The following is a 24145-nucleotide window of genomic DNA, read 5'->3' on the forward strand; positions in this document are numbered from 1 at the left end:
CAAACAAACGGGAAAAACTGTGATTAATAAGCATTCCAGAACATCCTCTTCAGAGGAAGTGAAATCACCATTCGGCAAACGTAGCTCGTTTACTCGTAAATTTTTAGATTTTTCAAGGATTTTGTCCAACCCACTGACTTTTTTGAAACTGGCAACATTTGTACGAAGGTTTTTCCAGTCGGATCATTTAGTGGACCAAAGAGCTGCTAGCTGATAAGATTCTCCAGGATTTCCCAAGAACTCAACTAAAAATTGTATAAAAATAATGAGTCCTTCACGGTAGCATACCTTGATGAAATGAGTTACCATGATCATCTGCCTGTATTTGGATTCTCGTGAGCCCAACAAAGAGCAGTGCTAATCTCTCGCAGTATCCCTGTGTGGCTGCTGTGGTTAGAGAATTTAGTTTTATTCTGATCGTCGTCAGTGTCGGTTCTTTTTGCAGATCTATCGTGTGATCAGCCGCACAACAACGGTGTAATCATTTCCATATATACGTAGTGATAAGTGAGCATATCACCGTTTAATTACTTTTCTATCGCTAATCATACGATCGGAACAAATTTCGCGAGTTTACAGATAGGGATTGGCCCTAACATTAGTCCTGGTGAGCCGGATTAGCCAGTTTCGCGATAGCTTGTCGATTTACCTGCCAATAGAAGAAATTCCACTGTCCAACAACAGCTGAGTGACGCCAAACGAGTAGTAATTGTGCCAATTCCAAATACGAATGTTAATATAAGTTTATTCTTGCTTGTTGAATTGAATACGACACTTTTTTTATTCTTCGACCACTTAACCTAATTTACAGCTCTTTTGTCCACTAGGGCACTACGTAAGCGATTAAAATTGGCAACTACACTTACAGTTTGTACAGCGCCTAAATTTGTTTTATTCGAATTCTACTTTATCGAACTAGTTACTCTTGCGCTGCTGTCACTTTTCCACCCTGTCCATGGTAGAATGATGAGCACGAGGATGATGATGTGTGGCTCTTTTCCTGTTCCAGGGGGTGGTTTCCATTATGAGTTTCCGTTAGCCGATATCCATGTTTCCAGGACGGTTAGAGCATATGCTCAGAAGATGGTCAGGTGAACGTGTAGCCACTACGCCTCGGGCCCCGGCGAATACGATACTTATATGGCCGAAACAGACCTCAACAGACGTCTCCCGAAGCCGCTGTCGTGGTCAAGTGCATTCTTTCTACATTTTTGTTTCGTTCAGTAGTTTGATTGTTTCTTGTGTGCAGAAGATTATCGACAAAAAAGGTGTCATAGACTATGATCTCAAACAAGACTGAACTCACATTTTCCTAATCTCTGAAACGTTGTCCAAAAACGTCTAAGCGCCAATCCAGAAATGAAGGCTTTGTATAAGGCATTCATGCACGAATATCTCTCCATGGACCATATGGAGGAGATACCAATGACAGTGAACAGTAGAGTCCGGAATACTTCTGCCGCACCATATGATCTGCTCACATACAATGGAAGAAGGCATACAGTTCTGCAAGGAGGTTTTGAAACATCTACGAAGTTCAAGCTTTAGCCTCAGGAAGTGGAATTCCTACGATCCAGAGATCCTGAAGGCAATACTACCAAATCTGCGAGCTGATCGAAAACTGCTGGATTTAGACGAGAAAGCGACAGTAAAGAGTTTAGGCCCTCCGTGGTAGCCGGATTTGGATACACTTTGGATCAAAGCTCCAGGCTGGAGACCGGGCGGACCAATCTCTTTATAATAAAAACTCTCATTTTTGGTTAACACCCATGCCGCACAGGGACTGTGTTGGAAACACACATTTTTTTAAATTGCTCGTACGATCACATTTTTGCAAAATATCCATATTTTTCGGTATTTGAAGGTGGTTTATAAACCCAGTGAGGTCGCCATGTCGAAATTATTGCAAGATACATGCTCATGTGAGCGTACGAGCAATTTAAAAAAAATGTGTGTTTCCAACACAGTCATGTGCGGCATGGACATGATATGACATTTTTTTTATCGCAGTTTTGATCACATATTTGGCCCGAATAGGTTCTACAATTACATAAAATTTAGTCTAGAAAAGATAAGTTTGAAAAATTTTAAATGTTTTTTGAAAGTTTATTCTAGCAAAAAATTCACTTGAACCCTTTGCGCCACCCCTAAATATCAACTGAAATCGCTCATTTTTGTACAGCTTACTTATTTCGACTAGTAGATCACTTTCCACTAGGGAAAACAATTGGAGAGATTTTTTGAAATTAGCCCCACCCTAATACCACAGTTAGAGCTATCAGCAGCGCTACTGTTGGCGCACATGTATTAAACGGTTTCTACGAGTATGATGGCAACAGGGAAATCCTTCTTCTGGACGAATCGAACGAACTCTACAATAGTATAATGATATAGCTACTCTTGCGCAGATAGCGAACAATGCCCTATGGTGGAGTGGTCCACATTGACTGAAAAAGGACAGTCGCCATTAGCTAATCAATTCACGGATTTTGGAAATACCAGTTCGACTCAGTGGTTTCTGAAGAGATACCGCTGGTTTCTGCAGTTTTGCAAACACTGCCTCCAAGTACAATCTTCAAGTTGCGCTCAACACAGCTATGTAGGTCTCATGTGATTACTTTGCAGAAAGGTGGCGCGGAAAGTGACGCACGAATGCGTGAAATGATTTAGGACGAAACCTCGAATTCATGAACAAAAACGAAGACGGAGGCCATCTGGTTGCTGGTACACTTGCGCGAATTGCGCGAGTTGCATATTCAGTAGATACAATGGCGGTAGCACAGACGGAAGCAATCATGGATAGAACAAAACGTATTCAATACTTCTACTCATTGAAAGGAATATAACACGCGGTTATTTCGTTCGAGTCACTGGAAAATGAAACGGCGGTACGTATTTCTGAGTTTTTGGTGCAGAATATGAGGAACCATGAGTTACTAGATAAATGCGTTGCATTCGATGGTGATACTAATTGATGTAGCCCGTCATGGGGTTGGTAGTTTGGATGTAGACGTTGAGGAATTTGTGTTTGAAACTTACATTTTTTCGATTCACACCGTTAGAATCGAAGATTTGAAAAAGTTCTGTACTTTCGTTGACAATGAGTACAAAAAAGTTCTGAAGCACTCAAAAACATGGTGGGCTCTCCCTTATGGTCACAGTTGAGAGAATAACTTTTCATCTTTTTGCGGCCCTGCAGAGTCGTTTCAATTTAATTAACGGTCAAAGCTTCTGGAAGATTTCTGTTCCGAAGACACGAACGAAGCATACCTGTGGTTTGAGCATTCCTTGATGTCAATAATGTTCCACATCGAGTAGATGGCAGCTGCCCATAACAGTTTTATCGGAGATATTAGACAAAATGAGTAAATCTTGGTTTAGAAAGACAAATGGACGAATCACTTCAATGAGCTGAAAGTTTTCCGATGGATGGCCACAATGGGATGATTTCATTGCATCTGTGGAGTTCCTGGATGAGAGGGGAGTCAAAGTGAACAATAGTCTACTGTTTTGCCAACTATTGAATCTGTCTGCGTTTTCGATATCGAAAAGTGACTGGGAAGCATTCCAGAAATTGCATTCATCTCATTAATGAAGATTTTTTTTAATAAAAAAGGGTCATTTGCGGTGCGAGTTCTGAGCTTTGAACGATTGTTTAATACTTCTTAGCGAATCCTAGCCAAAACGCCAAAGTAGAACGGATGTTAAGCTTCATGAATAGTTTTTGATCAGTGGTCGGAACCGATTGCTGCTAAATAAAATCGGTCAAATCAATTGATCATGGTAAAATTCAACTACCAGATGGATTGCGTCAAGATTTACGAAGAGATTCAAAACGATATGTCCTTGTTGGACATGGATAGAAGTACATAGTGATAAGTACAAAAACTAATTTGTGCCATTCTAGATTTTATATTGTTGCGTTCATAATAAGAAAGTCGATTATTATAAAATAATAACAGATCAAAACCATTTTTTTTTTTTCATTTGATAGGAAGCATGCTCTATTTTGTAAGTCTTACTACAACTTCTATTTGTGGATTGTACGGAGATGAACAATAACAATGCATGATCCGTTAGCCGAGGTCAGCTAGTAAAATAACGGTAAACTGCTTTGTGTCACCATTGCATCGTTACAGGAAAAAAGAAACAGTTGTAGGTATTAGGCCAGTCGTTGCGAGTTGATGTTAATTCTCTGCGTGAGAATATCGAGTGATTCAGAATCTGACAATTCGAGTCTTGCTAATCCGGATTCTGCTTCGGGAGAAAAGAATATAGATGAAATTTCTGAAGAACACACTTTTGGATCAGATGAAGAGTGTAAAGAAACGGAATATGTTTTAAAGTGCGTAGCTATTGTGTGGCGATCGAGTCCCGTTGTGACAGTGACTAATGGTAATAAAAATTCTAGGAAAACATGGAAAATTAAAACTCCTCTTCAAGCATTTTTGTTGTGTTTGGACCCTTTCAACAATCGACATAATTTTTAGAAATACCATTGCTGAAGACTATCATGATGAAAGCTTGAAGAGCTTAGAGCAAGATGAGTTACATGCGTAGATTGGAATTTTGGCTGCTGATGAGAACAACGACTGGAAAACCAAAGGAACTTTGGCCGAGAGATGAAGTGTCAAGACGTGTGTCTTTATCCAGCGGTTATGTCAAAAACAAGGTGATGTGGATACCTATGCAATGTAAAATTGTAAATGGCAAAATGCATGTTTAATTTATTTATGTTTTGTTTATATTTGTTTTCCGAGGAAAAGTATACGATATGCTGGAAAACAACCGAAGCAAACGAGTTGTGTTGCAGCCTAGGTTACAGCTTTGTGCACCTTACTTCAATACTCATCGAAGAGTAATATTTGACAATTTGTTTACAAGTATCTTGACAAGTATCCATTCAGCTCCTGAATTGATACAAAATGGCATGATTTCTACTGGTACACTAGCTGTCCCGGCAAACGTGGTTCTGCCTGCCTACTGTGTTTTTGACATGCAGTTCTGTATAAAAATGCCTCGTAAAATGGATTTCTAACATTCTCGTTTTCTGTGCCTTCCCGGTCGATTTTCACAATTATTTTTTCATACGAACACGTCGGATCCCCGCACGAATTAAACACTGAAAGAATGGTGTAGATCCGTTCCCGAGCCTATTCGTGACATACAAACACTATTCCATTTTTATTTATATAGATATAAGATTAAAATTAAACAAAAAGAAAATTTCAAAGGATTTCTTATCAATTAGAGCTACCTCTGGTGGAACTATGCCATATGGTTACAGTGATGAAATAATGGTGGTATGTATCATTGACCGTGAAAAAGAATAAAAAGTATTTTCCTTGTCCACTAGACACAGTGAAGGATCCCCAAAAACGAACAAATAATAACGATTTCGTTCGAAATGTGTAACTTTCGAAATAAGCACTAGCAACACACGAGCCACACACCCGAAAATCAGGAGCATGTTAGGGTAAACCGACCAGAAAATGGGTACCAAAACGCGCCGAACCAAAAACGATGATGGTTAGAGCAGCGATGTACCGAGTTTGACAGCTGTGTCACCCCACTATAATTACCAATGGGGTGAACATCAATAATATGAAACCCTACAAATGCTTTATTTAATTTTTTGTCTGGCACCTAGCCATGAGAAGCAAAACAGAACACTACAAATACATATTATGACGACACAAAATAACAACATACCTATGGCACAACATAAAGTGCCCGATGGATAATAACACATATGCACAAGATGACTAAGTTCTTAACTGTTTTTGGTCTATCAGTCATCCTGGGATTTTGTTTTGATTGAAGTTCGCGTATTAGTTCGCAGCTTCTGCTGCTCTGCCGTAATTCTGCAAAGTGACGTAAGCGCCATTCAAAATGTCGATATTTTTTGGTATATTATAAATAATATCTGGTGTAAAAATAACACTGTGGTATGCCTGCTGTATTAGAATGCAAGATCTAGTGGTAATCTAGTGGTAATCTATCATCTATGGAAAGAAACTTAGAGGATGAGCAAGAGTTTTATGCATATGTAATAACCAAAAAATGGGCCAAAACTATCAATGTCGCTTACGTCACTTGGCAGAATTACGACAGTGTTGCATTCATAGCTTGTTTTTATCTTAGAATACTAATCCTCATTGGGCCCCTGATGCGAGATCTCATATAAGGCGTCTACATTTTGATGCCTCTGTTAGAGAACGGTTTGCTGCATTTTTAATTGACAATAATTGTCCAAAATGGCCTGAAAATAGGCAATCAAATTGTGGCTGCACTTCATAAGCTTATTTTATCCCGGAGCACTACAAATGCTCAAAAAGGACGATAAGAAACACATGTACAAGACCATGTAAAAAAATATATTTTCATACATTTCTCTCTTCATGACATAAACTCAAATAAACAAAATAAAATCCGTACCTGTATAATTCATGTGGCGAAAATACAATAGGGGGATTCACTAAACAGCGTAAACTGATTAAACTGATTAAACGTCGCGATCACCAAGGCAATCTTTGATTATTTCATTCGCAAAATCATGAAACATTTCAATAAGCAGAAAATCATGGCTTACGCAGCAATTTAATATTTTTTTTTTTTTTTGAGTACCCCTAATAGGTGAAAAAAAATTAACCGAAAAATACAACTCATATTCTCTTACCGTTTACTAGCACGCACAGCACCAGCTCCCAACGGAGTCCCATCTTGATGGCTCGATCCGAAACCGGTTATCACTAGATTATCCTTCTCGTTGTCCTTCTTCAGGACACTCGCACTAATCAATCCTTCTTCCAAAGTTGCGTTCTCAGTCTTCGCGTGGTCAATCAGCGACAAAGCATCACCACGCGATTTTGTTGCGCTGCCTGTTCAAGCTGGAACGGACTATTCTCGCTCAACTGGCTGGCGGTGTGTTTCACCGGTTGCTCTCGGTTCAGGGGCTTTCTGTTTTGTTGCAACCCCGGTCGCTCATGTTACGCGTGAAAGAGAGAAACCCGAATGTTGCGTGTGACAATCGCGGGAAACTGTTGCACGATTGCGACCGGTGCGGTGTGGTGGGTAGTTTATTCTCTACGCTCAATGCGGGTTTTATCTGCAAAGAAAGGGGCAATAGAAGAAAAGGTTTAATCAGTGTGAAACAGCAAACAGCACAATTGAAACGTGCGTTGATGTGGATTTTAACAACATTTTGAAAGCACGCTTTGGCTTTCCGGCTGAGCATTCCAGTCACATAGCGATAATTAGATCGGACGACAAGCGACAAACGACCGAGCTGAATGGAGTTCGGTTGCGCTTCGGTCTCAATACTTGGTAAGGTGGGGTTTCTGTCCAGTTAGATTCAGTTAATTAAAATCGTTTGTTTTGCTTTGGGTGGGCAAACGTTGCTCATAGCCTGTTGGGGGACCCACCCATGGTGTGGTCGATTAGTTGATGAAAGAAAGTTGCTACTAAACGATTAGATTTCATTGAACGCCAGATAATTGTCGGCACATTTGATCCGCTATGAAGGGAGACAACCACACGCTACACGAAACTATTTGATGCTGCAATAGTGATCTCGGTGTGGAAACGGAGTGATAATTAGTTGGTCATTCGTGGCACGTACATGAGATACCGTATCAGCGCGCGTGTCGAGTTTTATGTCTTTGCTTGCATTCATGGAAAACATGAAAAGCGCAAATTTGAAAGAGACTGCCAAAGGTGAAAATAATAGTTTATCGGAAATCAACCATGTGATGATTTCCTTTTCATTGGTTCTTGTTTTGTTTCTGTCGAAATATGATATGCAGTTCTTTTTTCTTCTCAAACTGGCTCTAACTTGAAAATTGTCAAACTTATCGCTGCTTTTTATCTCTCATTCGAAAGTTTATTGAATTTTCTATCAAAAAAAGATCTTTCAATCTATCGGTTTAGTTAAATATCTTAGTTTTCTCAAGCCTTTCTCGTACACCGAAGTGTACTGAAAGGCTATATGTTCACTCAAAAATTCAATTTTCGATAGATACCTCGGAGGGTCAAGTCACATATACTAATCAATCCAGTTCGACGAATTGAGATAATGTCTGTATGTGTAGGGCTCCCATCAACACAGCATGGAAAATCAGGACATTTCATGTATTTTCCCGAAAATGTGTAAAACTCATCGGATTTGTTAAGAATTTTTGGCCAAAATAAGTCGAAAATCAAGACATGTCCTGCTAAATCAGGACGGATGGTAACCCTATGTATGTGTGTATGTATGATTGTCTGTGCGCCAAAAAAGTTCACCCATTTTTAAGACACTTCCCATTGGCGGATTTTTCGATTTCTAGCTTTATCTACCTAGAAAAATCGGAAATAAAAAATATGCGACAGATAAAACTTTTTCATGTTTGTTTACTTTGTTGTGGTAAATCCTACAGGCAACGTAAACAAAAGTTTGTTTACACACATACAAGTAAAAGTAATGGCTGAGTTATGGAAATAGTTAACATCACTTAAATTAAAGTCCTAACAGATAAAAAAATGCAAACCTGTTACCGCTCAACAGCACAATTGTGCTGGTTCGTCACGAAAGGGATATAAAACTGAACCAACGCATCATCCGACACATCAAAGTGCGGCGGTTTTTGTAACCTTTAGCATGGTTTACGAATTTTTGCGGATTGAACACTGGAGACCACACACTCTACGATTTCGGTCCGAAATTCAAGATAGCTGCCTAATATTCAAGATGGCGGCTCCAAATTCAAAATGGTGGCTGTTTGATGGAGTTTCAGGCTCTAAAACCATGTAATATCGATATATTTGGTATGAGGAAGATGAAAAAGGAGTTTAAAAATGGCGACCAGAATATCCAAGATGGCGCTCTAATATCCAAGATGGTGGCTCCAAATTCAAGATGGCAATTGTTTAATGGAGTTTAAGGACCTGACACCATGCACTATGGGTATATTTGATATGGGGAAGAAGTCTAGGCTCTAAAAATGGCGACCAGAATATCCAAGTCGGTCTAAATCCAAAATAGTGGTTCAACATTCAAGATGGCTGCTGTTTAATGTTTTTTTATCTTTATTAACGTGTTTTTTAACAGATGTTAGTTCAACACGAGTGTTTAATCCCAAGCAACACACATGTTATAATAAAGTTACGACAGCGCAAGTTTTGGTTGTATAGAAGTTTATTTGACGTAATTCTAACATTGTGTTGGAATTACGTCAAATAAACTTCAATACAACCAAAACTTGCACTGTCGTAACTTTTATATAACATGTGTGTTGCTTGGGATGGTGTATTAGTATCTAAAACAAAGAAATATGGGTATATTTGGCATGGTGAAGGTGTCCAGAGTCCAAAAATGGCGACCAAAATATCCAATATGGCGGCTGTTTAGAGTTTTAGGCTCTAAAACCATGCAATATATGTATGGGGAAAATCTGGACTCCAAAAATGACAGAGTATCCAAGATGGTGGTCTAAAATCCAAGATGGCAACTCAAAACTCAAAAATCAAAAACCAGATAAACGATATGATCCCTGATGCCATGAAATGGATTTCTGTTAAGGCCGCACGGGACGACGTGTAATTTTTCCTATCTTCCCTCTCTTTCTAACAATTTGCCTCGCGATTTTGAAGAAGCAAATATCAATTTCCACTGCACTGACGTAGTTGAAACTTTAGTCGATTGTGCACCACAAGTGAGCAAATGAACGATCAAATTTCTAGTCAATAATATGAAGTAGAAGTTGAGATTTGCATCTTACTAGCAACAGAGCAATGGCGGACGATTCAACCACCATCCCGTCCGGCCTTAAACGTATGAAAGTGCGATATTCATCAACATGTCACTTGAGTTGTGTTGAAATGTGTTTTCGAAGGCACGAGAAAGGCACCATCACCGCTAGGTGGATTAATTAGGGTTTTTTCATGATGGAATCAGACATTTTCCAAGGCATTCATATAGATAACATTCCATGAACTTTCTCAAAAATACTCCTTGCATTTTTTATGAAAATTATTCACGGATACATTAAGAATGAGAAATTCAGAACTCATTTAAAGTTTTCTCAAAAGCTTTTCAAAGAATTTTCTCCAAGGATTGCTTTAGAAATGCTACAAGAGATTATTCAGGAAATTCACCAGATTTCAGGGTTCTTGAGAATCTCAGGGGAGCTTCAGGGTATTTTAGGTGGTTTCGGGAAAGCTCCAGGGAGTCTCAGGGTTCGCAGCGGGTCACAGGTGGTTCCACGGGGTCTTCGGAGTGCTTCAGGTATTTCCGGAAGGATCCAGGGGATCTCAGGGGGATGGATCTCAACGATTTTTAAAAGTGTCCCAAGTAGACCTGTGCGCCGCCGCGCCACGCCGCCGCCGCCAACACTTTTTGTCCCACGCCGACGCCGACCAAGGTATCGGCGGCGCGCCGTACGCCGCTGTTTGTCACGCCGCCGATTTTCATTTTTCGCGCCGGTGTTCAGTGCACAAACAAAATAAAGTTTACATAAAGTCGAGATAAAAAAATCTCACGATCACTATCATAAATGATTAACTACAATAATTGATTTCTCAACTCTTAGATCATTTGTTTTCATTTTTGATTAGATTGTATTAGTTATTCCTCATTCACATCTCTCCAGAAAATTCTTTAGGGACGCTTCCAGGAGTTTTTTCATCCATTTTATTCAGTAGATCTCTCATGAAGATCTCAACGGGGAAAAGTTCAGGAGTTCCTTCAGAAATTCATTCAGGAGAGTTCAGGAATGCCTCCTAGAGATACATCAGAGATTCATCAAAAAAAATCTTTAGGGATTTTCATAGGAGTTCTTCAGAGATTAGTCTGAGAGTTTTTTTATGGAGTAAGTTCCTTCAAGAATTCATACAGGAGTTTCTTCAGAAACTAGTCCAGGAGTTTCCTCAGAGATTTATTTCTTCAGGGTATCTTTCAGAAATTCCTCTAGAAATCAGGGGATTTTTCTTGACGTTCTGTAGGTATTGCTCAAGAAGATCCTTCAGGGTTCACTCCAGGAGTTTCATCAAGGGTTCCTACAGGAATTCCTTCTAGCATCCCTTCTAGAATATGTTCAAGAATCCCTCCTGAAATTCCTTCGGGGATTCCTCTTGGAATTACTTCGGGATCCTTAATGACAATTTTTCAGAGATTCTTTCAGGAGCTCTTTCAAGGATTGCTCCAGAAGTTTGTTTGGTGATCTCTTCAGGAGTTGGCTAAGGGATCTTCCCAATAGCTCCAGGAGGATGCAGGGATTCCTCCGGGTGTTCATTAGGAGTTCCTTCAGAAGTTTCCTATGCTATTTTAACAGGAGGTTTGTTCAGGAATCCTTCCGGAAGCCCCTTTAAAGAATCTTTCGGAGTATTCATAAATGCCGCCTGGAGATCCATCAACAATCCCATTAGAAGTTTTTTTTTACAGGAGTTCTTGCAGGAGGTCTATAGAAATTCCTACAGGAGCTCTTACAGAAATTAGTCCAGGAGTTTCATCAGAGATTTCTCCAGAAGTTACAGGGATTCTCGCAGATGTTTCTTCAGAGATTCCTCCTGATTTTTTTCAGGGATTCCTATATAAAGCTCCTTCAAAAATATCTACAGAAGTTCCTTCACAGAATCTTATAGGAAGCTCCAAGGATACCTCCAGGAGAATTTAGGGATTCCCCCAGAAGTTTATTTAAGGATTTTTATAGGGTAAAAGCTCAAAAGCTCTCGACTTTGTTTACCCCTTTGTTTCATACATAAAAAATGGAGTTTGTATGGAAGGGGCGAAGACTAGAGCATTGGCGAAGTCTAGTGCTTTCACCCTAAGAGTCCCTTCCAAGATTCCTTCAGGATATCCTTAAGTGGGTATTCCTCGAGAAGCTCCTTTAGGGATTCTTCTAGAAGTTAATCCAGGGATAGCTCCTGGGGTTCTTTCAGATTGTAGATGGAGATCGAGATGTTTCCAGAAAAACTCTCGGAAGTTACATCAGAGATTTCTCCAGAAGCTCATTCAGGCATTCCTTCAGGGAATCTTGAAGGAGTTCTTTCAATATTTTTTAGGATTATAATCAGCCAAATCTCCAGGATATTCTTGAGGGATCTTCCTATTGTTATTGTTTATTTTAACTTCAAATTTTGAAAGAAGAATACTTCAAGGATTTCCTTCTAAAAATCTTCCAGGATTTTTTTTAGGGAATACCTCCTGCAAATCCTTCCCCCTATCCGGAAATATCCGCTGAAAATTGTTCGAGGATTCCGCCTGAAAATCCATTGGATTTTCCTGCCGGAATATTTTATTTTTATTGCTTTTTTTAAATTGTTAATATTTTTTTTAAATTGTTAATTCTACACTACCTACCGGAATACCTTCGTGCATTTCCCTGGAATCCCTGCAGGGATATCCCTTGTAATTTCTTTGGGGATTCCTCCTAGACTTTCTTCAGGGGTTCCCTTGGACTTCCTTCGAGGATTCCTCCTGCAATTTCTTCGGGAATTCCTCCTGGAAATTCTTCGTTGATTCCTTCTAAAATTCCTTCGTGATTTTTTCCTGGAATTTCTTTGGTGAATTCTCTTAGAACCGTCGGAGATTACTATTGAAATTACTTCGGGGATTTCTTATATAATTCCTTCAGGCATTTCTCTTGGGCTTCATTTAAGGATTCCTTCTGGACTTCTTTTCGTAGATTTCTCCTGGAATTGTTTCGGGGATTCCTCTGGATTTTTTTTCGGAAATTCCGGCTAGAATTCATTCTGGAATTTCTCCTGGAATTCCTTCATGGCTTCCTCCTAAAATTCTCTCGCAGATTTCTTCTAATATTCTAACATGGATTTCTCCTGAAATCTCTTCTGGGTTTCCACCTGGAATTTCTTTGATGATTTTTCTTAAAATTCCTTAGAAGATTCCTCCTGAATTTCCTTCGGGGATTCCTCATGAACTTCCTATGGGGATTCCTCTCGAAAATCCTTCGTGTTAACCGCTTGGAAATCCTTCGGAGATTCCTCCTAGAATTCTTTCCTGAGTTCCACGTGTGATTCCTGCAGGGATTTTTCCTGTAATTTCTTTGGGGGGATTTATCCAGGAATTCCTGCAGGAGTTCTCCCATTTATATCGTCGGGTATTCCTTCTGGAGTTCCTCAGGGATTCCTCCTGGATTTCTTTTGGGGATTCCTCCTGGAATTAATTCGAAGATTCCTCCTAGAATTCCTCCGGGGAATCCTCCTAGAGTTCCTTTGGGGAATTCTTTCAGGGATTCCTCCTGGACTTCCTTCGAGGATTCCTCCTGAAATTTCTTCGGTGATTTCTCCTGCTATTCCGTCGGGGATTCCTCCTGAAATTTCAACGGGAATTCCTCTTCGAATTTCTTCGGATATTTCTTCCGGAATTTATTCGGGGATCGCTCATGGAATTCCTCCGCGGATTTCTCCTAGAATTCATCAAAAATTTTCTTCAGGAATTCTTTCGGGGATTCCTCTTGGAATTCCTTCGGTGATACCTACTAGAATTTTCTCAGTAATTAGTCCTGGAACTCAGTCAGAGATTCCTTCTGGATAGTTTTCGTTGATATCTCCTAGAAACCCTTCGTAGATTCTTTCTCGAACTCTCATGGAAATTCCTCCTGGGTGTTTTTGGGGATTCCTGTTGATTTTTTTTTTTTTTGGGATTCATGCTGGAATTCTTTTGGGGTTTCCTCTTGAAATTCCTGCGGGAACTCCAATTGAAATTATTTCAATTGTTCCTCATGGAACTCCTACGAGGATTCCTTCTGGATTTTTCGATGGTTCTTACTAGAAATACTTTGAAGATTTCTTCTTGAATTCCTTTGAAAATTCTTTCTGGAATTCCGTTGGGGATTCCTCTTGGACTTCCTATGGGGTTTCCTCTTGAAAAACCTTTGATGTTCCGCTTGGAATTCCTTCGGAGATTTCTCCCGGAATCCCTTTGGTAGTGCCCTCTGGGATTCCTGCAGGGATTTCTGTTGTCATTTCTTCTGGGATTCTTTCTAGATTTTCTTCGAAGATTCCTACTCATATTCCTACGAAAATTTCTCCTGATGTTTCGCCGAGGATTCCTTCTAGACTTCCTTCGGGATTCCCTCTTGATGATTTATCTTCAAATTTCTTCGGAGATTCGTCCTGGAATTCCTACGGGGATTCCTGCTGGAAATTCTTTGGGAGTCCTCCTAGAATCCCTGCGGAGCGATTCTTCCTAGAATTCTTTCGAGAATCTCTCTTGGAATTTTATCGAGGATTCATCTTCGAATTCCTTCGGAGATTCCTCCCACAGTTCCTTCGGGGATTCCTTCTAGAATTCCATCGGGGGTTTCTCCTGAGGGATTCTTCCTTCGAGGATACCTCCTGAAATCCCTTTGGGATCTCTCCTGATATTTCGTCGAGGATTCCTTCAGGATTTCTTTTGGGATTTCTCTTGGAAGTTCTTTGGGGATTCCTCTTCGAATTTCTTCGGAGATTCGTCCTGGAATTCCTTGTGGGATTCATAGTGGAATTTCTTAAGGGATTCCTCCTGAAATTCCTTCGAGGACTCACGAGGAAATTCCTCCTAGTATTCTCTCAGGGATTTCTCCTGGAACTCCTTCAGAGATTTCTCCTCAATATTTTTCGTAGATTCCTCCTAGAAATCTTTAGGGGATTCTTTCTCGAGTTTCTTTTGGAATTCCCGCTAGAATTCCTTCGGAGATTCCTCCTGGAATTTCTCGTGTAAATCCCTTGGGATTCCTGCTTATATTCATTTGGGGAATCCTCCTGGAATTTCTTTCGAATAATTGTCATGGATTTCCTTCTGAAATTCCTCGAAAACTCCAATCATCGATTTCTTCAGAAGTTTCTGCAGGGATCACTCTAAAAGAGATTCTTAGAGGTTCTTGTCAGAAGGACTAACAGAGGTTCCTGCAGAAGTTTCTTCAGGGTTTCAAACAGCAATTCCTGCAAAGATTAGTTCAGAATTTTCATCATGGGTTCTTTCAGGAGTTTCTTCAAGGCTCCTCTTGGAATTCCTTTGGAGGTTCCTTCCTGAAATCATTCAGGGATGCCTTTGTGTAAATAGTGTGACCTAGAGTGTGACCTTATTATCAAGTTTGATTGCTTCTGAAGGAAAACTAAACAAAAACTATAGCAAAATCGATATTTTATTGCCCTTCATTTGCAATGGAGTAATGCAACAAGGATACAAGTAATGTCTCAAAATGTATAATCACTGGTGGCAGTGACGAACCCGAACAAAAATAAAAAAGGTATTTATTCTTACATAATAGTTTATGTCATCGATGGTCATGAAAAAGCTCAGACTACAAATTCCAATGTTGACATTATGATCAAATTTTAGTCACGCCGATTCACGCCGCCGCCGCCGCCGCCGATAGCTGCCACCGGCGTGACGCCGATGACGCCGCCGCCGCCGGCCAAAAATGGCCCTCACGCCGCCGCCGAACAAAATATAGTCGGCGCACAGGTCTAGTCCCAAGGCGGTTCCAGAAGGTATCAGAGTAATTTCAGAAGGTCCCTGGGGGTTTCAGAAGGACTCCTGGTGGTCTAAAAGGCTCTTCAAGAGGACTCAGGGAGTTCAAAGGAACGTCTTAAGCGTTTTGGGGGCCTCATGAGGTTTCAAAAGTGGTTCAGTGAGCCTTAGGGGCGTGTCATGTGATCCCATGGGATTTTTGGAAAGTTTCAGAGGGCCACAGAGGATTCTGAGGAAGTTTCAGAGTGTCTGGAGTGCTTAGGGGTTTTTCAAGAGGGTCTGCGGGATATAACCCTGGAGCCTCATGAATCCCTATGAAATGTCACTTGAAACGCCGCTTAACCTTTTGGAGCCATTTTGTTTCGCCTATGCTACCGCAACCTGACTGGTCTCGAACACGTTTTTTTATGATCGGTTTTATCGCTGGGGTCATATGTGACCCTCCTGGCCTCAAAATGGTTTACCTCACGAATCGCCTCTGAAAGGGCATTAATTCCTCTGAAACACCAAGATACCCATGCTGAATGTTTGCCAGGTTTTTTTTGGAGATTCCCCACCCATTCAAAACTATTTAAAATTATATAAAACTAATTCAACAATAGTTCTCAAATTATTGCTGAAGTATAACTGTAAAATATTCAAGCAACTTTACACATTTATGAAAAGATTTTTTGCTCAAGGACGCTATCTGCGGAGGGGGAGCTTTCAAGGGGCTATAGTGGGTTTTTGGGGACTTAAGGGGCTGCAGGAAATTTGATTTATCTTTATTAACGAGATAGTGAAGGCGAGGCTAGTTCCTCGAGACCCATGGTTTCGATTCCAAGTTGGTCTCAAATCCTTCCCAACTAAGCTGAATTATATGGCCAAATTTCAGGAAATTTGGCTGACAAAAACCCCCCCATGACGAAGAGAACAAACCTGCCGATAATACCCATTGTCACCCTAGTATGAAATTTAATAAGGACCAAGATATTTCCTTTAATTACTCAAATGGAACAGCATCCATAACCAGAAGCAGTTAGAACTAGAGTTCGGTTTGGTAGATCTTTCACCGTAACGCAACCGCAACCCAAAACCCGTAACCCAAAAGGTGATTTACCCACGCTACGGGCTTCGTTGAAGATTGAGCTTAGTGAACAGGTAATCCGTTCAACTATTCTGCGCCGGCAACTACAAGGGCAGCCCCCCGGTTAGTATTTTCGCCCCCCAATTTTCATTTTTTCTAATTTTCGCCCCCTTGAGGCAAGTTTTCGCCCTCAGGATTCCCAGGAAAAGATTTTGCCCGCTTTGGGTGATGTAAACTGTAAGTCATTCCATTTTTTTTTTAATTTACGTTCGCAGATGTTCCAGAATTTCTGGAGTATTCCAGAAGGTTGCAGGAGGTTCCAGTGGTATTTAAGGAGTATCAGGGGCGTTCCAGGGTGCTCTAGGGCTTCAGGGGTTTTTGGGAGCATTCTAGGAGTTTTCTATGGGTTTCAGGGTGTTCAAGAGACGTTCTGCAGGTGTTCCATGTGGCTTTAAAAAGTTTGAGGATCGTTCCAGGGGTGTTCAAGGGTGTCTCCGGGGCTTCAGGGGTTTTCAAAGGTATTGCACGGAATTTCAGAGGTGTTCCTGGGGTTTTGATGAATAATGGGACATCATAGGTATTCAAGGGGTTTCAGAGATTCCTTGGGCGGTCTAGGAGAATTCCATGGGGTTTCAGGGGGGTTGTAGAAGCAATCTTGTGGATCTTAAGGGGCATCATGGGGACTTCATGGTGTTTCAGGGGGTTTTAAGAGCGTTCCAAATGTGACTCAGAAGATTTAAGGGAGTTTTATGGCATTCTACGAAGTTTCATGAGGTTTAGTTGGGTATTATTGATGTTCAGAGTTTTCCGGGGAGTCTCAGGGGCGTTCCTGATGTATTCCTTGTGATTTTAGCGGATTTCAGAGAATTTCCAGAGGGTTTCGGGAGCGTTCCTGGAGTGCTCTATGGACTTCAGAGAGTTCCAGTGCGTCTCAGGGAATTTCAAAGGTGTTCCATGAAGTTCCAGGACCGATCATGAAGCTACTGGGGTATTCAGGGTGTTTCAGGAAGATCCAGGGGCGTTCGATATGCTTTCAAGGGGTTGCATAGGCTTAACAGAGATGCCCCAGGAGATCTCAGGAGGATTCTTGGGTGTTTCAGGTGATGTCAGGGTGTTTATTGGGCGATCCATAGGTCACAGGTCAGGAACGTTCCTGATATTTTTAAGGGATTTTTGGTGTGTTTCAGGCATGTTCCATTGGGAATTCAGGGTGTTTTAGGATCGTTGCAGAAGTGTACCAGGGCTTCTCGGGGGTTTTGCTGGTGTTTGATGGGGGTTCAAAGGCATTGCACAGAATTTCGGGAGCGTTCTTTGAATGACAAATGGGACATCATGGGTATTCAAGGGGATTCAAGGAATTCTCGGGGCGTTCCAGAGGTGTTCCATGGGTTTCAGAGGTGTTCCTGGCGACCTAAGGGGATTCATTGCCAGGGGTTTTGAAAAGCATTCCAGCAATATTTCCGAGGACTTTAGGAAGTTGGAGAGGGTTATACTAGGTTTTAAGACCATTCCTGGGGTTGGGTATCATGGGCATGTTCAGAGTGTTCCAGAGGGTCCCAGGTGCGTTCCTCGGGTGTTCCATGTGATTTAAGCGGGATTCAAAGGCTTTCCAGGGGATTTCTAAAACGTTCCTGGAATGTTCCACAGGAATTCAGGGTGTTCCTAGGGGGGTTCAAAGGTGCTCCAAGATGTTTCAGCACCGTTCCCAAAGTTTATTAGGGGCTGTTGGTAAACCACGTAGACCAAGATTTAGTCATCTCAGATACCCCCTCTCCCCTAGTAGACTTTTCTCCATGCCAAAATTTTGAAATTTGTATGAAGCGTTTCAGTAGGTTTCATAGGCTTTCCAGGGATGTTCCAAGAGATCTCAGATATTCATGGGTGTTCCATGGGATCTCGAAGGGGCATTCTAGGAGTTTCAGCGGATTTCAAGGGCCTTTGACGGGTTTCTGGAGGTCCCTGGATCATTCCAAGGGTCTTCCATGGTGCTTCAGAAAGCTTTAGAGGGTCCCAGAGGTTTTCCAGTAGGACTCATGAGGTTCCAGGGACGGCCAGGGGCGTTCCATGGGGCTTAAAGTTTCGGAAGCGTTCCAGGGGACTTGAGAAGTTTTCCGGGTGTGTTTCAAGGGCTTTCAGGAGCGTCCCAGGGGGTTTCAAGAGGCCTCAGGGACATTTCAGGGTATTTCTAGGAGCATCTAGGTTGAAGGGCATTCCAGGATTGCTCGTGGAGGATTCAAAAGGTTTCAAAGGTGTTTCAGGAGATACATCATCTGAAGCCCTAAACCCAGAAACCGCTCCGAAAAGTACCTGAAACTGTCTTGAAAATCCCCTAAATCTCCCTTTGATCCCCCAGAAACATATCCGGGACCTTCCTGAAAGCCCCTGAATACGTCTTGAAGCTTCTCTGAAGCATCCCTAAGACCCTCCTTAGAGGTCCCCAGGGGCAGTTTCAAAAAGGAAAAACTGGGAAAGGGAACTTCAATTTAATTGCGTTCTGCTATCTCAAACATTATCTTCGACCAAATCTAAATTCCGTAGATATACGTTAGGAGGAAGCTGGCCCCAGAACCCCAACACCAACACAGATAGAAACACCAGGGTGGCAACATCGACATAGCAACAACAAAGTAAGGCGCCATGCCGCATTGGACGAACGAGCAGGCGCTATGAGGAATTGCACTTTGGCAAACGCATAAACTGATGCCACGCATTAATCGATTCGACCGATCACCCGATCGACGACGGACCCACAGAGGAACAGTCACCAGGCGGATAGGTTTGCTGAGTTGACATAATGAGTTTATAAAAGCCACTTTCAGTGTCTAGAATAAGTTAGTCGTAATCGTGAGTTGTAACTTAGTATTTAATTGAATAAAATTATTTTTTTTATCGAATGCTAGACAGCATTCTAATTATTTATACATATACGAGAAAAATCGCGAAAGATTTTTTTCTACGTTTGCTAGGAGAAATCCAAAAGTCACCTTCTTTAATCACTCTAAAAATCATTCAAATCACTTTCGGTATACAAAAAAAAAAGAAAAACAGGCGGAGTTTTAACTTTTTCCGCGCTTTATCATAACACCGACACTCCAAGGCCCTCAGAACGTTTTGCGTAGTTCTGTCGATTTACAGTAATAACTCTCATTTTTTTCCTGCACTTCTCACCCATATCTCTCTACCACAAAACTCAGTTTCGAGATCGTAACAACTGCACTAGACCAACATTTATGACAACTACTCTCGGTGGTCGAAAGGACTTCCCACTTGAATGTGATGCCACTTCCATGTCCTGTGAAACTTCCAAAAAACCGTCAAATAGCCACAGTAACACTGCCAACACTGTCATCGCCAAAAGCAACCAGTTCAGTTTAAAAACTCTTGGAATCACTAGTGGGGAACTCAAAATCAAGACAAACATTTTTACGAACCACCAAAACGTAAATGCTTTTAATGAAATCAAAACCAAACCCGGGGAGGCGCTGGACGCGCGGAAGCCTCCCAACCGTTATTGCATTGCACTTCGGTTAGCTCCCGCTCATGTAAAGTAGGTAGCCATTTTTTGGGGTTAGGTTGACCAGCCGGCGCGGCGCGACGACTGCCACAGGCCATGGGGAAATTGCATTCCCATTTGTGGGAATTTCACGCATCAGAACAGCCGCCCAAGTCCATAATTTGCAGAACTCTTTCCCGAGATATGGAAGAAGCGTGTGGCAATATTAGCTTAGTTAAAATGGAAAATCTGAAGAGAAGAGATCACATTAAGTCTAACTTGAGAAAAGATGGCGTCCACCACTCGGATTCCCTTAATTGTTATGAGCGTCCAACCGCAGCAGCAGCAGGCAATAACTTCTGGTGCCATTTAGATTTCTCGTTGGGTTTCTCTTCTTCTCTAACTTTTGGGAACAGTCAGTGCTCACCTGATGGTACTTCTGATTATTTAATAACCAAAAGTCCGAAAACAGACCGCCGTGGTGCCACGGAGAAGCAGCAGGGTCGTAACCATTACCATTACGAGTGAATGGTTTTGGCCGGCGAATCACACACAGTAACAAACTCGAAATGCGATGGACAGTTGGGTACTGTTGTAATCATGGTTGGGATAGTCCTTTGTCCGTGTGGTTGTTTGCAGATTTCGAACGATTTTAAGTGGCGGCAGAAGCAGTTGAAAACCACTGAATACACCTAATGGGTGTGTCGTAATCGTTCAGGTAATTGTTTTCTGCGGTTTAGTTCTAATCAGTTCTGTGTATGTTTTTTGTCAAGTTTTTATTATTTTTGTTCGTTTTTTATCATGTTTGCATATCTTCTATTCCATCTGCTATTCTGTTATTATTTTCTTTTTTTCAAGATAGTTTGTATGTTTTAAACCTTTTTTTCTATTTAACATATATTTTACATCTACTCTATCTGTTAGTTCTGTTATCTTCAGTGGCAAAACTTGTTATGAAACTTAAACATCCCATCGCTTTCTATGTTCTACCAATAAACAGTTAATTGGTATTTAATTTCCACCATTTTATAACAATTAGCTTGAAGTTCGTTCTAATCTGGCGCAGAATTATCTTCCTTGAGCTGCACCGTATAAAACCAATCTCATTGAGTTCTACCTGGGGATTAGCGCCAACAACCAATTTAATCTCACATCCGAGTAATTACATCACAATCCCACCACCATCGTCATCGTCGTCGTCTTCGTCTTCAGATGCGCACTGATCTCAATCTCACTCACGCCAGTTCATCACAACCGCCACGGTACGATTCGAAACGGAAGTCCTACTCCTTGGGGCAGAAAAAGTTTTTTCGTGCCACGAAGTCGGAGAGCGAAACTTCCATTTCAAACAGCCCCCGGGAACGCCCGGCTCCTTAACTAGTTTACTCCGGCACACCTGGGCGCACTACGCCATGCCGCCGGATCCGAATTACCTACGCTGCCGCTGCTCCCGGGGAAGCTACGGAATCGGAAATTAAACGTCATACGAGTTCCTTGGTGGATTAACTCCCGCACTGACTGCCAGTCAGCGCAGCAGTGCAGTGCAGTGAGTGGGTAGGCCTGATGCAACTCTGCACCTGCAACTGATTTCCGTTTTTCCACTTTGCCACTCCAGTTGGATAGGAATGGAATGAGCGGGAAAAATGTGAACCGTTGACGTGGAGTTCTAGCTCACCGGCCGACCAGCGACCCGCTGGCAGTGGTATTGATATAATTAAAAAGAAATTAAAAAGTTTTCGCTGTGAGATTACTTTTAATTCGATTCTTCGCGAAAGAGGGAAGTCTCTCCAAAGGATGCAACTTTGTTGGATGCGCGCATTTGGAATGCAAGAATGGAAAGTTGGGACCATCCGGACTGAATTGGTTCTTGATAGTAAATGCGCTTTTTTTCGTTGAATGACGATGAAAATTTCGTTGAAAAGGATCACAAGCAGGGCGACTGCCAGGTGAAACTGCAATCAACTGCAGGTGAAAGTTTGTTCGGATAAAAGTCTCAAAAAAATTAATTTGAACAAAACTCAAGTAACATGTTGATGAATATTGCACTTTCATATGTTTTACAAAAATCCATTTCATGGCACCAGAAATCATATCGTTTTTCTGAAGGATTCGGAGAGAATCCTGCTTAGGATTCGGAAAGAATCCTGCTCAGGATTCGGAAAGAATCCTGCTCAGGATTCGGAAAGAATCCTGCTCAGGATTCGGAAAGAATCCTGCTCAGGATTCGGAAAGAATCCTGCTCAGGAATCGGAAAGAATCCTGCTCAGGAATCGGAAAGAATCCTGTTCAGGATTAGGAAAAAATCCTTCTCAGGATTCGGAGAGAATCCTGCTCAGAATTCAGAAAGAATCCTGCTCAGGATTAGGAAAGAATCCTTCTCAGGATTCGGAGAGAATCCTGCTCAGGATTCGGATAGAATTTTGCTCAGGATTCGGATAGAATTCTGCTCAGGATTCGGATAGAATCCTGCTCAGGATTCGGAGAGAATCCTGCTCAGGATTCGGAGAGAATCCTGCTCAGGATTCGGAGAGAATCCTGCTCAGGATTCGGAGAGAATCCTGCTCAAGATTCGGAGTGAATCCTGCTCAGGATTCGGAAAGAATCCTGCTCAGGATTCGGAAAGAATCCTGCTCAGGATTCGGAAAGAATCCTGCTCAGGATTCTGAGAGAATCCTGCTCAGGATTCTGAGAGAATCCTGCTCAAGATTCGGAAAGAATCCTGCTCAGGATTAGGAAAGAATCCTTCTCAGGATTCGGATAGAATCCTGCTCAGGATTCGGAGAGAATTCTGCTCAGGATTCGGATAGAATTTTGCTCAGGATTCGGATAGAATTCTGCTCAGGATTCGGATAGAATCCTGCTCAGGATTCGGAGAGAATCCTGCTCAGGATTCGGAGAGAATCCTGCTCAGGATTCGGAGAGAATCCTGCTCAGGATTCGGAGAGAATCCTGCTCAGGATTCGGAAAGAATCCTGCTCAGCATTCGGGAAGAATCCTGCTCAGGATTCAAGAGAATCCTGTTCAGGATTCGGAGAGAATCCTGCTCAGGATTCGGAGAGAATCCTGCTCAGGATTCGGATAGAATTCTGCTCAGGATTCGGATAGAATTCTGCTCAGGATTCGGATAGAATTCTGCTCAGGATTCGGATAGAATCCTGCTCAGGATTCGGAGAGAATCCTGCTCAGGATTTGGAGAGAATCCTGCTCAGGATTCGGAGAGAATCCTGCTCAGGATTCGGAGAGAATCCTGCTCAGGATTCGGAGAGAATCCTGCTCAGGATTCGGAGAGAATCCTGCTCAGCATTCGGGAAGAATCCTGCTCAGGATTCAAGAGAATCCTGTTCAGGATTCGGAGAGAATCCTGCTCAGGATTCGGAGAGAATCCTGCTCAGGATTCGGAGAGAATCCTGCTCAGGATTCGGAGAGAATCCTGCTCAGGATTCGGAGAGAATCCTGCTCAGGATTCGGAGAGAATCCTGCTCAGGATTCGGAGAGAATCCTGCTCAGGATTCGGAGAGAATCCTGCTCAGGATTCGGAAAGAATCCTGCTCAGGATTCGGAGAGAATCCTGCTCAGGATTCGGAGAGAATCCTGCTCAGGATTCGGGAAGAATCCTGCTCAGGATTCAAGAGAATCCTGCTCAGGATTCAAGAGAATCCTGCTCAGGATTCGGAGAGAATCCTGCTCAGGATTCGGAGAGAATCCTGCTCAGGATTCGGAGAGAATCCTGCTCAGGATTCGGAGAGAATCCTGCTCAGGATTCGGAGAGAATCCTGCTCAGGATTCGGAGAGAATCCTGCTCAGGATTCGGAGAGAATCCTGCTCAGGATTCGGAGAGAATCCTGCTCAGGATTCGGAGAGAATCCTGCTCAGGATTCGGAGAGAATCCTGCTCAGGATTCGGAGAGAATCCTGCTCAGGATTCGGAGAGAATCCTGCTCAGGATTCGGAGAGAATCCTGCTCAGGATTCGGAGAGAATCCTGCTCAGGATTCGGAGAGAATCCTGCTCAGGATTCGGAGAGAATCCTGCTCAGGATTCGGAGAGAATCCTGCTCAGGATTCGGAGAGAATCCTGCTCAGGATTCGGAGAGAATCCTGCTCAGGATTCGGAGAGAATCCTGCTCAGGATTCGGAG

General features: G+C 42.0%; 1 protein-coding gene across 4 annotated transcripts in view; it reads right to left on the reverse strand.

Annotated features, from left to right (window-relative positions):
* Nucleotides 1-24145, reverse strand: part of LOC109403341 (cell surface glycoprotein 1) — a 168622-nt gene that overhangs the window by 67610 nt on the left and 76867 nt on the right. For all 4 annotated transcript variants that reach the window (XM_029875711.2, XM_062856335.1, XM_062856334.1 and 1 more), the window contains exon 3: nucleotides 6680-7108. In XM_029875711.2, the coding sequence (XP_029731571.1) occupies nucleotides 6680-6722 (43 nt within the window). In that variant the 5' untranslated portion in view covers nucleotides 6723-7108. The remainder of the gene's footprint in view (nucleotides 1-6679; nucleotides 7109-24145) is intronic.

Source organism: Aedes albopictus, chromosome 3 (genome assembly GCF_035046485.1).
Source record: "Aedes albopictus strain Foshan chromosome 3, AalbF5, whole genome shotgun sequence".
Lineage (NCBI taxonomy): Eukaryota > Metazoa > Arthropoda > Insecta > Diptera > Culicidae > Aedes > Aedes albopictus.